Source organism: Poecilia formosa, unplaced genomic scaffold (genome assembly GCF_000485575.1).
Source record: "Poecilia formosa unplaced genomic scaffold, Poecilia_formosa-5.1.2 Scaffold762, whole genome shotgun sequence".
Classification (NCBI taxonomy): domain Eukaryota; kingdom Metazoa; phylum Chordata; class Actinopteri; order Cyprinodontiformes; family Poeciliidae; genus Poecilia; species Poecilia formosa.
Window position 1 is genome coordinate 94,904 of NW_006800701.1, and position 11,569 is coordinate 106,472.

At 39.5% G+C, this 11,569-nt stretch overlaps 1 protein-coding gene across 2 annotated transcripts; it reads right to left on the minus strand.

The window, feature by feature from the left end:
• Nucleotides 1–2,123: 2,123 nt before the first annotated feature.
• LOC103131443 (pyroglutamyl-peptidase 1-like) lies at nt 2,124–6,892 on the minus strand. 2 transcript variants are annotated; one of them, XM_007543093.2, is made up of 5 exons: nt 6,761–6,892; nt 6,338–6,390; nt 3,872–3,988; nt 2,769–3,001; nt 2,124–2,674 (listed from the first exon to the last, which is right to left on the minus strand). In XM_007543093.2, the coding sequence occupies exons 1-5, from the start codon at nt 6,789–6,791 to the stop codon at nt 2,464–2,466; spliced, it is 645 nt and encodes a 214-aa protein (XP_007543155.1). In that variant the 5' UTR covers nt 6,792–6,892; the 3' UTR covers nt 2,124–2,463. The 2 variants fall into 2 exon arrangements, with proteins under 2 accessions (XP_007543155.1, XP_016522132.1); XM_016666646.1 differs by lacking the exon at nt 6,761–6,892 and having other exon boundaries at nt 6,338–6,617.
• Nucleotides 6,893–11,569: the final 4,677 nt, after the last annotated feature.

Sequence of the window (11,569 nt, forward strand, 5' to 3'; positions counted from 1 at the left end):
AGGGTGCCATGATGGTGGAATGACTGCACCTGCTGGTAAGGAGGAGGATGTACTGGGGGAGAGTAGATGTGGTGATGGTGGTGGGTGTTAAGAAAATACATTTAAAATATGCTAGTTTTTAGAATTGATTATATGTTCAAAATATTAGATAAAACTAATAGTGTTTTAAATAAGAAAATTTGGTTCCAAATTATATCCATGGTTCAATCAGTACATAATCTCTTATGTAGGATATTTCTGTTGAAACAAAATACACTAAGTTGAATTAAATTAATTTAGCTTGTAGTTCTCTATAATTTAAAACACAGCTAGTTTTTTCGTGACCTGATCAGGCATCACGAGGGGGTCGAAAACTCTCTCCACATAGGAGTCTTTGTGTGTTTAACCCTTGACTGAGCTGATAGGGTTTTTAACAGCTGGAGTTGTAAAAACAATCTGATCTTGTCAGAATAGTAGAGCTTCCTCTCGGGACAGGGTCATAAAAAACATCACCCCACTCAAAAGAAAATAACGCTTCCTTGATCTTAAAAAAAACAAAACAGGCTTTTACTGGAACATTTCCAACTAGATTTAAACGAACTTACCTAAGGACAGTCCCCTAATTTGAATACAGCAGAAAAGGGAAACATACCCTTCCTTTAAAAGCATAGCAACCGGAAATTTAACTTCAGATCGCTCCAGGGTTAACCCGTGATGCTGTCTCTGGGGAACGGTGCATCGGTGAAATGCTTCCCCTTAAGTTTGTCTTGGTGTGTTGATGTCTGTGGAGAGAGGTAAATATTGGATTGGATTCTGGTTTGTGATTTTATGAGTTATGTTTGCTTCATTAGTTTGTTAGTCTAATTAATGTTATGATTGTACTTGGAAAGCGTTGGTCTTTGTCTTTGCAGCTCATCTGATTCAATGACGACATCAAGGAATCCGGGCAGAAGAGAGAATAAAAATTTGTCAAAAGATTTTAATTGTTCTTCTGAAACAAAATTAACACGAGTGAAGCATAATGGCTAAATCTATTAAAAAGGTTAATCAGTTAATTAGCTCTCTCTTTACTTCCTCTCTCTGTACTAGTCCAAACCTTGTGCCCTGTAATGGTTCTGAAGCCATCCCAGACATAATCTTCCTCCTGTAGTACTCTTTTGCCTCCCTCAGACAATGTTTCATCTCCCTTTGTGCTACCTTTATCTTCTCCTTATCTGTAGTCCTGAAGGCCATCTACTTCTAGTTGAGGGAGCCTTTACTCCTTTACAACCTGCTGTATGTACACCAGGTTGTGGTCTGACTTGCCCAATGGGGGAAGGGCAACAGCCTTATATCCATCTTTTACATTGGTGTACAGTAAATCAATTATCCAGTTGTTCATGGTGGGACAATTGACAATCTGGTGAAAAGCAGTCAGAGTGGAATCCAGGGTGACATGATTAAAATCTCCAGATATTATTATGAGGGCTTCAGGATGTTGCAACTGAAGTTGTGCTGTAACACTTTGTATATTTTGACAGACAGCAGCTGGCTCTGCCCTCAGTGGATGTAAACACAGATGAAGATCACTTGGCTGAATTCCCAGGGGAGGTAGTAAGAATACAGGCTATATATGTATTTTTTCTTTACTAAATTAAATCATTAGTAGATTGACATCAATTTAAGTAATGTTAGTGGCTGATTTTTCCTCATAAATGAGATGTTCATTTTAGTGTATGTCCTAAATAAATAATAAAACTGAATTATACAGTCTCCTTGCTTCTTCCGTTTTTAGCAGATATTTGATGGAAAGGAAAAAATAATCATCCTTCAGGTTGATCTTTTTTTACCATGAAAATTGTTTTAACATAGCTTGATTATGCTTCATATGTGGACTGGTTGGTGAACTGAGGCAGATCCAGATTTATCTGAGCTACACAGTGTTGAAGATATAAAAAAATATTGTACATATGATAGTCATACATACTATTTGCTAAAATGACAGTACTAATATCAGACAGTGATACTGGCCCAAATTTTCATATCGGTCCATCCCATGTCTACTGACCTGGCCAGCAGGGAAACTGTTGTTGTACATGCAGGATCTTTATGTTGGAAGCTAATAATGCTCCATAAGTTATTAAATAACCAACAAGCACAAGATCTAACCACGAAAAACATATATCAACAAGTACTTTATTTCTTCACAGTAATGCTTTGCAAAGTGACAATAAGCACATTTATTAGGTCAAGTGCACAGTGCTGATTCCATTGCAGTTTCCCTGAGATTATTGGGCCTTTACACTACTTTCATTGATAGACTGTGCTATGCACTTAAAGAAATTAAAGTGAAAAATTCATGTTTGGATCACTTTAAACTAGTGATATATACAAATCACTATGGTGGTCTCCACTTGTTTTGACTTTTTTAAAATCATACAACAAAATCAACTCTTCATTAATTTCTACAAAATGTAAGTGGTTTAGTAAGGGTCCTGTTTAGTGTCATTGCTTATGATGGCAATGTTTGTTGTCTTTTTTCCCCCATTCATTGTAATCAACCTCAAGTAAGTTCAGCATTTCCTTTACAACAGCCTGAAGGCCTCTGCCTAGCTCCTCACTGCTGTAGGGTCCTCCTAATGCAGGCACATGGACAAATGCAGAGTACCCCTGGCCTTGATGCAGTGAGGTGTAGTAGGTGTAATCACAAAGATACCTATCAAGTCCAAAACATGGCAGTTAGATCATATAAAGTCAAGGTTGGCTTCTAGTTCTGGGGCTTTCATGCATGTGTAACATGAATCACTTGCCTTCCAGCATCCTTAGATACAGACACAGTTATCCCGATGTTTGACCCGTTGACCCTTTTGCACACCGTGTCCATGTCTATGACTGATTTTATGTAGTCTGGTCCATTCTCCATGCAGCAGTGGGAGGCAGGGCAGAAGCTGCGGTTGTCCAGACGTGTATAGCCCTTGTTGTGGCCACACTGCTCCAAAGTGACTGAGGTTGCAATCCCAGAAACACCCACATGGACAGCTAGCTGCTCACAGGACACCAAGGTTTAAAATTAACTGACTGTTTATTAAACATAAAGATATGTATAGTTCTGGTCAGAAGTTTATGTACACTAATAATCTGAATGGTGTCAGATTCAGTTGTGGCTTTTGACAATGAGCAGGCATGAATTTATTGTAGTTTTTAACAAATCAACACTGTCAAAAGTATATGCACAGGCTTATACAATTTTTAATTTCCCTCTGGGATTAAAAAAGTAATCCCAGAAGGATTAGACTTGTTCATGTGAGTAACCTCTAATTTCAGTGGAGTTTGACAGTATAATTTTAGAGCAGGTACATTTTTCTTGTTGAGCCCTTCTTGATTTAAAACTCTCTTCCTTGAGGATGGGGACAGTGGTGTTCTTGTTGCCTGAGATTGTGGTTCAAATGTGGACAAACCTCAGGCAGTTATGCCATAGACACACAAAAACAGGAATGGAGAAATCAGACTGATATGAATGGTGCTAATCTACAACCTATAGACATTTTCTGGACTATGGTGAAAAGCCCAGTACATGCCAAAATGAAGAGCACATTCTGATGCAGAGTAGTCAAATGTCCAGCTAGTCAGATGGCTAAAAAAAGTTGCAGGTTTCTATTTTATCTTCTAAGGACTTTTGTTTCAAATATGTACATGTATGAAAATCACATTTATAAATTTGACTGCTGCATATGCAAGTGTGTGCACCTAGGTCTTGAAATAAAAACCAGGAAAAAATTATGGACTACAAGGAGTTAACCCTGTGGGGAAAAAAATAATTCAAATGATCTGTTAAAATTCCAAAATAAATGCGACAATTCATGCTGATCATGAGTATATGTAAACTTCTGGCAAAACATATTTTGCTCAATACCTGGGGCTGATGTTCTTTCCACAGAGACAGTAAAATGTCTTGAACAGCCTGATAATCAACAGGCAGCTCATACACGTGAAGATCTACCATCTCCCCCAATCCTAATCGCACCAGTTCCTATGAACACACAAACACACAGTTTTACTGCTCCCTGGAAACATATCTGTTCCCCGTACCACATGGGCACACAGGAAAAGCTAATACTCTAACAAATCAAGTAAATTATTAACAATTCAGAGCATCCTATTCATGAGACTGTCATAACATCTTAAATCGGAGGATTCTTCAAATTCGCTTTAATCCAGACCACTATAGGACCTCCTTCCTGCCCACAGCCATCACCATCTGCAATAACTCTCTGAAGGGTCTGGAATTAAAATGAGTTACAGCACCATTTAATTTCCCTTTGGGATCAACAAAGTATTTTCTATTAGAACTGAATTTGAATTCACAAAGCAGTCAAAAACAGTTCCATGATGGATCTCCCATCCCGCAGCAGTCTAACTATGACAGTGTCATCTGCAAATTTGAATCAATGAGTGAAAGAATTAATATACTTTATTAATCCCACAGGGAAATTCACATTTCATTACAACCCATCCAAAGAACAAACACACAAACGCTTTGGACATGATATGGGTAGACAGGTTCCTGAGGTTGCAGCCCTGGAGGACGCCGCCCTTTAACAGATGAAAATGACAACATTAGATAAGACTGTCATGATGTAGCATGACAGTCTACATCATGTGTGGTGGTGAGAATGAACGCTAAGGACCCAGGTTGAAAGATGAACAGTGAATTTAATGACGGAAGCAACTCAACAGTCCAAGAAAACAGGCAGCACAGTGAGCAGAGATAAAGCTAACACTGGTAGCGACTAATCAGGAGAAGACTGCTCCGAGAGCTGACGCCAACACAGGACTTCACAGTTCAACTGTGCTGACAGACTACTAACTCTAGACAAGACTTGACAACATACGACGAGGATCTGACAAAGACAACAGGTGGGCTTAAATACACAGAGGATAACCAGGGAACTAGACACACCTGGGAAACAATTAGGGAGCAGACAGGACAACACAGAGACTCGCATGGAACAGGATCAAAAATAAACACAGAAAAAAATAAATAAATAAACACAGAAAAAATAAAAATAAACACAGAAAACTGAACTCCTGACAAAGATGAGAGAGAAAAAAATCACTTGTGTCCTAGTAGACAGTGTGGAGTTACAAGAAAACCTCTACACATAAAGCAATATATAGACAACATAAGAACTTGAAGAAGTTATTGTTTTTAAAGACACAAAAATGGGACAAGGACACACCCCTGTGGATCACAGCTGTAACACCACTCACCTTTAATGGCTACATGTTAAAAAGTCTTAGATTCATTTCACCAAGCCGACATCACAATTAAAAGGTGTAGTAGTTTGTTCTCTAAGATGTGGAGTTGACTCACATTAACACTTTACCAACCAAGGCCAAAATTACTCAAGGACTGGACATGGACATCCCTGCTCTAATCACTCCAGGTTGGAGCCATAGTGCTGGTACAATTGCAGTAGAGGGTGAAAAGCTGAAATAAGATCCATAAATAAAAGACTTACATGGTTTTTTGTGCCCTGAAGATATGAAGCTATTTTGCAGTGCAGGAGGCTTCGGGATATCCAAGAGTGTCCAACAACTGCCTGGCATGTTAAAAGCCAGCCCCTCAATACTTTGCTTCGTCGAGAGGGTCTGAAATTTGACTACTGAAAAATGATTGCTTGCTGGTGGCATGAACTGTGTTGAGGTTTTAAATTACTACATCAGATTCTACTCAATGTATAACATTTGGCCATTTATTACATATTTAATAAACCAGCTTGAGCTTGCCAAAACTGCGTGTGCTGTAAACAACATCGTGTGGACTAGGGCCACCACATATTTTCCAGCATTATGATATCTTAAACATTCCTCTTGCTCGGACATTAACTGTTTAATACTTGGAAGTGTGGCCAACATGAACTGAACAGCTTTATTCACTTCTTTGACTTTGCCAAACTACAACCCTGTATAGGCAGACTATAATTCTAAAACAGAAAACGAACTTCATTGTTCCCAACTTTTCCTTCTGTTCTCTGACTCGCCTGGTTGAAATTCAACCAAAGACATTGAGATCAATGGGAGAAATGCCAGACGGATCACCGAAGGCAGATGAAAATCAAATAGAATTGCCAAATGACCGAGCTAATAACTGCCAGGACCACTGTCACCTGTGGAGTGTCTAACTGAACACAGAATTATGTTGTCACTAGAACAGATCTTGCTCAGCATTCACAACAGATGTGTGTTAAAGCATTTTTCTCATAAAAAGCAGGAATGTCTGCTCATTAAAAAAATGTCACATAGACTGGATGTACAATGATGGATGACAGAAGACTGTTGCAAAGTTATTAAATTAGACACACAACCCGATGATTACCTGTACTGCCACCCAGCTCGAGTTCACAGCATGCTCACCAAAGGGCTCAAACCCTGCAGGAAACAGAAAACTGTCAGGCCCTGCAGCATCAGAAACATGCATGAGGTATGCATGCGGATGTTTGTCAGCCTTTAAGCAGGGTCTAAAGTTTACATCAAGTTAAACATTAATTGTAGCAAAGGCGCATGATGACTCATTATTTTCTCAGTTTCATATTTAATCCAGAAATCTGCAGCAAAATCACTCTAATGTGCAGATGCTTGAAAGCTGTGCCATCTTGCATTATGTTGCCCTGGCAACAGCTAAATCCTTTTTTAACCACAGCTCTCTTATGCATGTTAATTCCACAGAACTGTTGAGAAATCAAACACACACATCGAAACACATTTAACTTTCACCACTAAACCAATCAGAGAATCTCACCTGTCACCACTACTATTTTCTTATTGGCCATTATCCTGGTGTTTCAGGAACAGAACTGTTGTGGATGAATAATAGAGTCTAGCCAGGAATCGCAAGTTTGTTTCTGTTCACTGGTCTCTTCTTCTTGTTCACTGTAAAAAGAGAAAAACACACTAAATATACATTAACTCCACTGCCATCTGGTGTCTGGAGATGCTCACTCTATAATTTAAAACAACCACTGACCAAAGCAACATTTGAATTATTTCTGAGAAAAAAAGATGGAAATGGAACTGTTTTTAGTTTAAGTATTTTGAGGCAATACACTATAAACAAAGACAGCAAAATAAAATTATATTTTACAATTTTTCATAAGGTAAATCAGAGTTCTTTCAAAAAATAAAGGAACAAACTTAGCTCCTGCAGGTACCATTACTACGCGGTGAGTCTGTCCATAAAACCAGACTGTTCCAATGCAGGATGAGCAGGAATCTGTCACAAAAATTATTGCAGCGCCTTTATTTGTCCTCATTTCTATAAATATGGCTCAAATTAAAGCTGAGAAAATTGCTGATGTTTTTAAGTATTCTCCCTTGATATAAATCTATAAACAGTTTGGTTTCTATCAAGATGTAACAGAGGACTAAGCAAATTGCTCTTTTATATTGGTGAATAATTACATAATTGCTGTTGTTAATTTTTTATTTTGTCAAAATGTAACAAACCATGATAAACCATGACCATTTATATATTTGATCATTGTTATGTTCAAAGAAGCGAGGCAATTAGCCCTTTTTTGTCATTTATTAAAGGTTTAAAAATTACAGTAGCTGCAGAGCACCACAGCAATGGGAAAACTAGACATTTAATTCCTGAAGAAATTGAGTGGGGCCTGCCTGATGTGGGCAGATCATTTCTGACAGTTAAGTAACAAGTCTGTGCAAGCCAGACTTGCCCTTGGTAAGAACCAGGACAGGCTTGACATGGTCCACCACCAGTGTGCAATGACTGAAGATCATGCAAGGTCCATCCCAATAGTGCTATGGCTAACCTGGTTCTCTACTATCATGCAATGTCTGAACCTCAGGGACAGTGAAATTCAGGCGAGACTGACAACTATAAGCTTTGCACATGTGGTGCAAAATAAAAATAAAAAAAAAAAAGGGAAAAATTTTTTTTTCTAGAAAATTTTCAACCTTCATACTAAGGATTTTAATTCACACTCAAAAATTCTGAGAAATAATAATTTTATGTAAGCAAAATATGAATAATCACAGGAAATATGTATTCTTCCCACAATGCATTGCGAGACCTCTCTCTGCACCTGTTTGTGAGACTACTCACTGGCTCTGTCTGGGGCCTGTTGCTATGGTAATTAACGACTGCAGCTGCAAGTGTGTCTGTATGAGTCAGTGCGGAGCCTCCATTGACTTGTATGGGATTTTGTCATTTTTCGCAATTTTATCATTTTAACTGAGAATCCCACTAAAAATAATGCACTTCTTGGGATCAAGCTGGACGTTTTTTTTTTTTTAAGGTTTTATTGACTCTAGAGGCCTTTATTTGACAGAAAAGTTGGTAATGAGAGATGGGGAAAGACATGCAGCAAAGGTTCCCAGGCTGGGAATTGAACCTGTGACAGGTGCGTCGAGGACTAAGGCCTCCATACATGGGTTGTGCTTAACCACAGAACACCCAAGCTGCACGTTTTGATACCACTTTTGTCAGGGTGCATGCAGCATTTAGGGCTGCATTAACGGTGAAGTAAGAAAAATAAACAACAATAATAATAATAATAATAATAATAATAATAATAAACGCCTTATTGAGTGTAGATAGATTCCTACTATAATAAATGCCTTATTGAGTGTAGATAGATTCCTACTATGCATTGCATGGGCAGGCCCCCAATAAGCTGATAAACAGTTGAAAAACAACTGGCACTTATCCCTACCAGATTTTATTAAATTTCTATTTGTTTTTGAGCTCTTTTTTTTTTTAATAAATAAGCTCAGCTTTAAAATCTTGTCTCTGAGTTTCTGTTTGATGAAGGAGTTTTCTCTTGCTGCTGCTCTGCTCACTAGGAATTAGCTTTAAAAGTATCTTCTTAAACTGATTTTCTCTCATTTTGCTTTTTAAACTTAGTTTTTTGGAATTAACTCACAGCTCAGCTTTAAAATCTTCTCTGAGCCTCTGTTGGATGAAGGAGTTTTTCTTAATGCTGGTTTGAAGGCTGGAATTTGATTTTATAAATCTGCTCTTTTAACCATCTTTTATTTCATTTCTTTTGTCTTCAAACCCATTTTAAAGACAGACATCACAGCTCAGCTTCAGATCTCATCTCTGAGCTTCTGCCAGGTGCCAGAAATCTGTAACCTTGTTCTGTACATCAGAAATTCACTTTAAAATGTCCATCAACATTACCCAGAATGCATTGCATGGTGGGGCTTCAGATTTTAGCTTCTAGTTTGGCTATTTTTGCTGCAATCCCTAATATAACAAACCATATACTATTGTGATTAGCATGAGTTCCTATGCCAAACTAGATGCTTAGAATAAACTTGGAAACATATAGAAAATTGGCACCATGAGTCAAAATGGGGTGTGCATTGTTGCACTGCTGCTTGCTCTCTGTCTTATTGCTTTGCTAAAGTGATTATGTACCTTTTTTAGATCACATATACCCTAATTGCTTCTCAGCCTTTTGTCTAAGACAGTGGTTGCCTCCATTGGGTGGTGATAGCGTTAGTCTTTGTGACTTGGCTGTTACCACTGTTTCGAGAGGTTCATTAATCTTTGTCCCTGGTTGAGATATTTACCACAACTAGTGGAAAAATATCTCTTCTTTTTAGTTGCATTTTATTGTGTATTTGTTTTAACCTTTTATTGTTGTTTTAGTAAAGGTTTTAACCTTCAGCGGGTGGTGCCTCCACCATGGCGGCTACTCATGCCGGCATGCGGAGGCACCACAGCGTTCGCTTTGTTTTTACTGAAAATGCTAAGACTAATGCAATGTCAAGACTGGACTTTTCTAGGAAACTGATTCAGCAAACACTGAAGTTTCGGCCAGATGACCTGAACTGTATCCTCACCCTGCCCTTCAACAGAGGATATGATGTAAGTTTCACCACCGCCGACCGGCTAAAAGAGTTTTGGACAAGGTACGAAAATGCAAAGACCCAGTTTTCAGCATTTGACGTTGAGAAACTGACTGACAACTCCCTGAAAACAGTGATTGTCAGGATGTTCAATGAAACTGTCAGTGCTGAAGACATCTGTATGTGGCTGGGTAGATACTGCACGGTGAAGGGCCAGGCTATGAAGGTGCGGGATGTGGACGGCATCTGGAATTGCGCTTGGCGGGTCCCCATTAAACAGTGGGAAGACCCCCAAGGATTCCAGGACCTGAAACATCTCCCATTCATGATACTCCTGGGGGAGAACCGAGGCTACACTCACTATCAGGGCCAACCAAAACTCTGCCGTAAGTGTGGTGAACACGGTCATCTGGCCGAGGCTTGTGATAAGGTATTCTGTGGTAAGTGTAGAGAAGTGGGGCACACGTTTGACGAATGTATGAATGGGCGGAAATGTAATTTATGTGGCGAGCAAGACCATCTTTTTAGAGACTTTCCAAAATCTTTTGCAAATAAACTGAAAAAGGCAAAGGAAGTGGAACAAGCGGACATGGTAAGTGAGCAAATTGAAGCCGTTGGGCTGGAAAATTCAAATCTCCTGTCGGCTCCTCTTATTGGAGGAGAGGAGAAGGAGACGGGAGAGTGGGAGGGGAAGGAAGAGACCCCCCAGACTGAAACCTCTAGTGAGGGGGGGGGAAATGCAGACCGAAGGCAGAGCTAGCTACGACTCTCAGGAAATGGAGTCTGACAGCAGCGAGGATGCCCCCCTCCCCGACGCCCAACTGGCTAAGCGGCCAGCATCAGAGTCTCCCTCCGACCAGACCATCGCGGTGGAGAAGAGAGGAAGACTTGAGAACCTCTTCGGTTCATTCGGGGAGGAGACCAAGTTCTTCCTGTCTAACTCAGCAGATGAGGCCTCTTTTCAACATGTTGCTCAGCAATCAACCCCGGAGGACCCATCGAAGGTATTGGCTTTAGAAAAACGTCCGAAACCGAGAGTCCGAAGGGGGAATGGAGCTCAGGTCCAACCTGCACCACCATGCGGGGTTGAGGAAGAGCTCTGTTCACAGGACAGTCTCTGAGCCCATTTTTAACTTGGGTTTTAAACGGGTTTTTACTGTCTTAATCCTTTAAAATGTCTTACCTGTTTTTAGTCATTTTAATCAGGACTCTCACCTTCTCAACCATAAATGTTAGAAGTGTGAAGTCACAAGTTAGAGCCCAGAGTGTTTTATCCTTTTTAAGTTCTGTACAGTCCGATTTGTATTTATTACAAGAATGTGCACTCCCATTTTTAAAGAATTTCACCCGGTGGCAGGATTTGTGGCCACAACCGTCTATATGGAGCGGCTCAAATGAAAATAAAAATGATGGCGTGGCCATTTTAATAAACAATCCGCACATCTTGGTGAAGGGGAACACCGTGGTGAGAGAGGGATGAGCACTTTTAGCAAATCTGACTTTTAACGGACAGGATTTTAACCTCTTGAATATTTATGGTTTTAATGACAAACATGACAGGTATGACTTTTTAGAGGAACTGCAGCCCCACATGCTGGGACGAAAACCTTTTATTATGGGGGGGATTTTAATTGTGTTTTAAATAGAAAAGACCCCAGATAGCACATGATGTTAAATCAACGTTGAAAAATAGTTAGAATCGTTGATTTTTGGTTGAAGTCGACAAAGGACG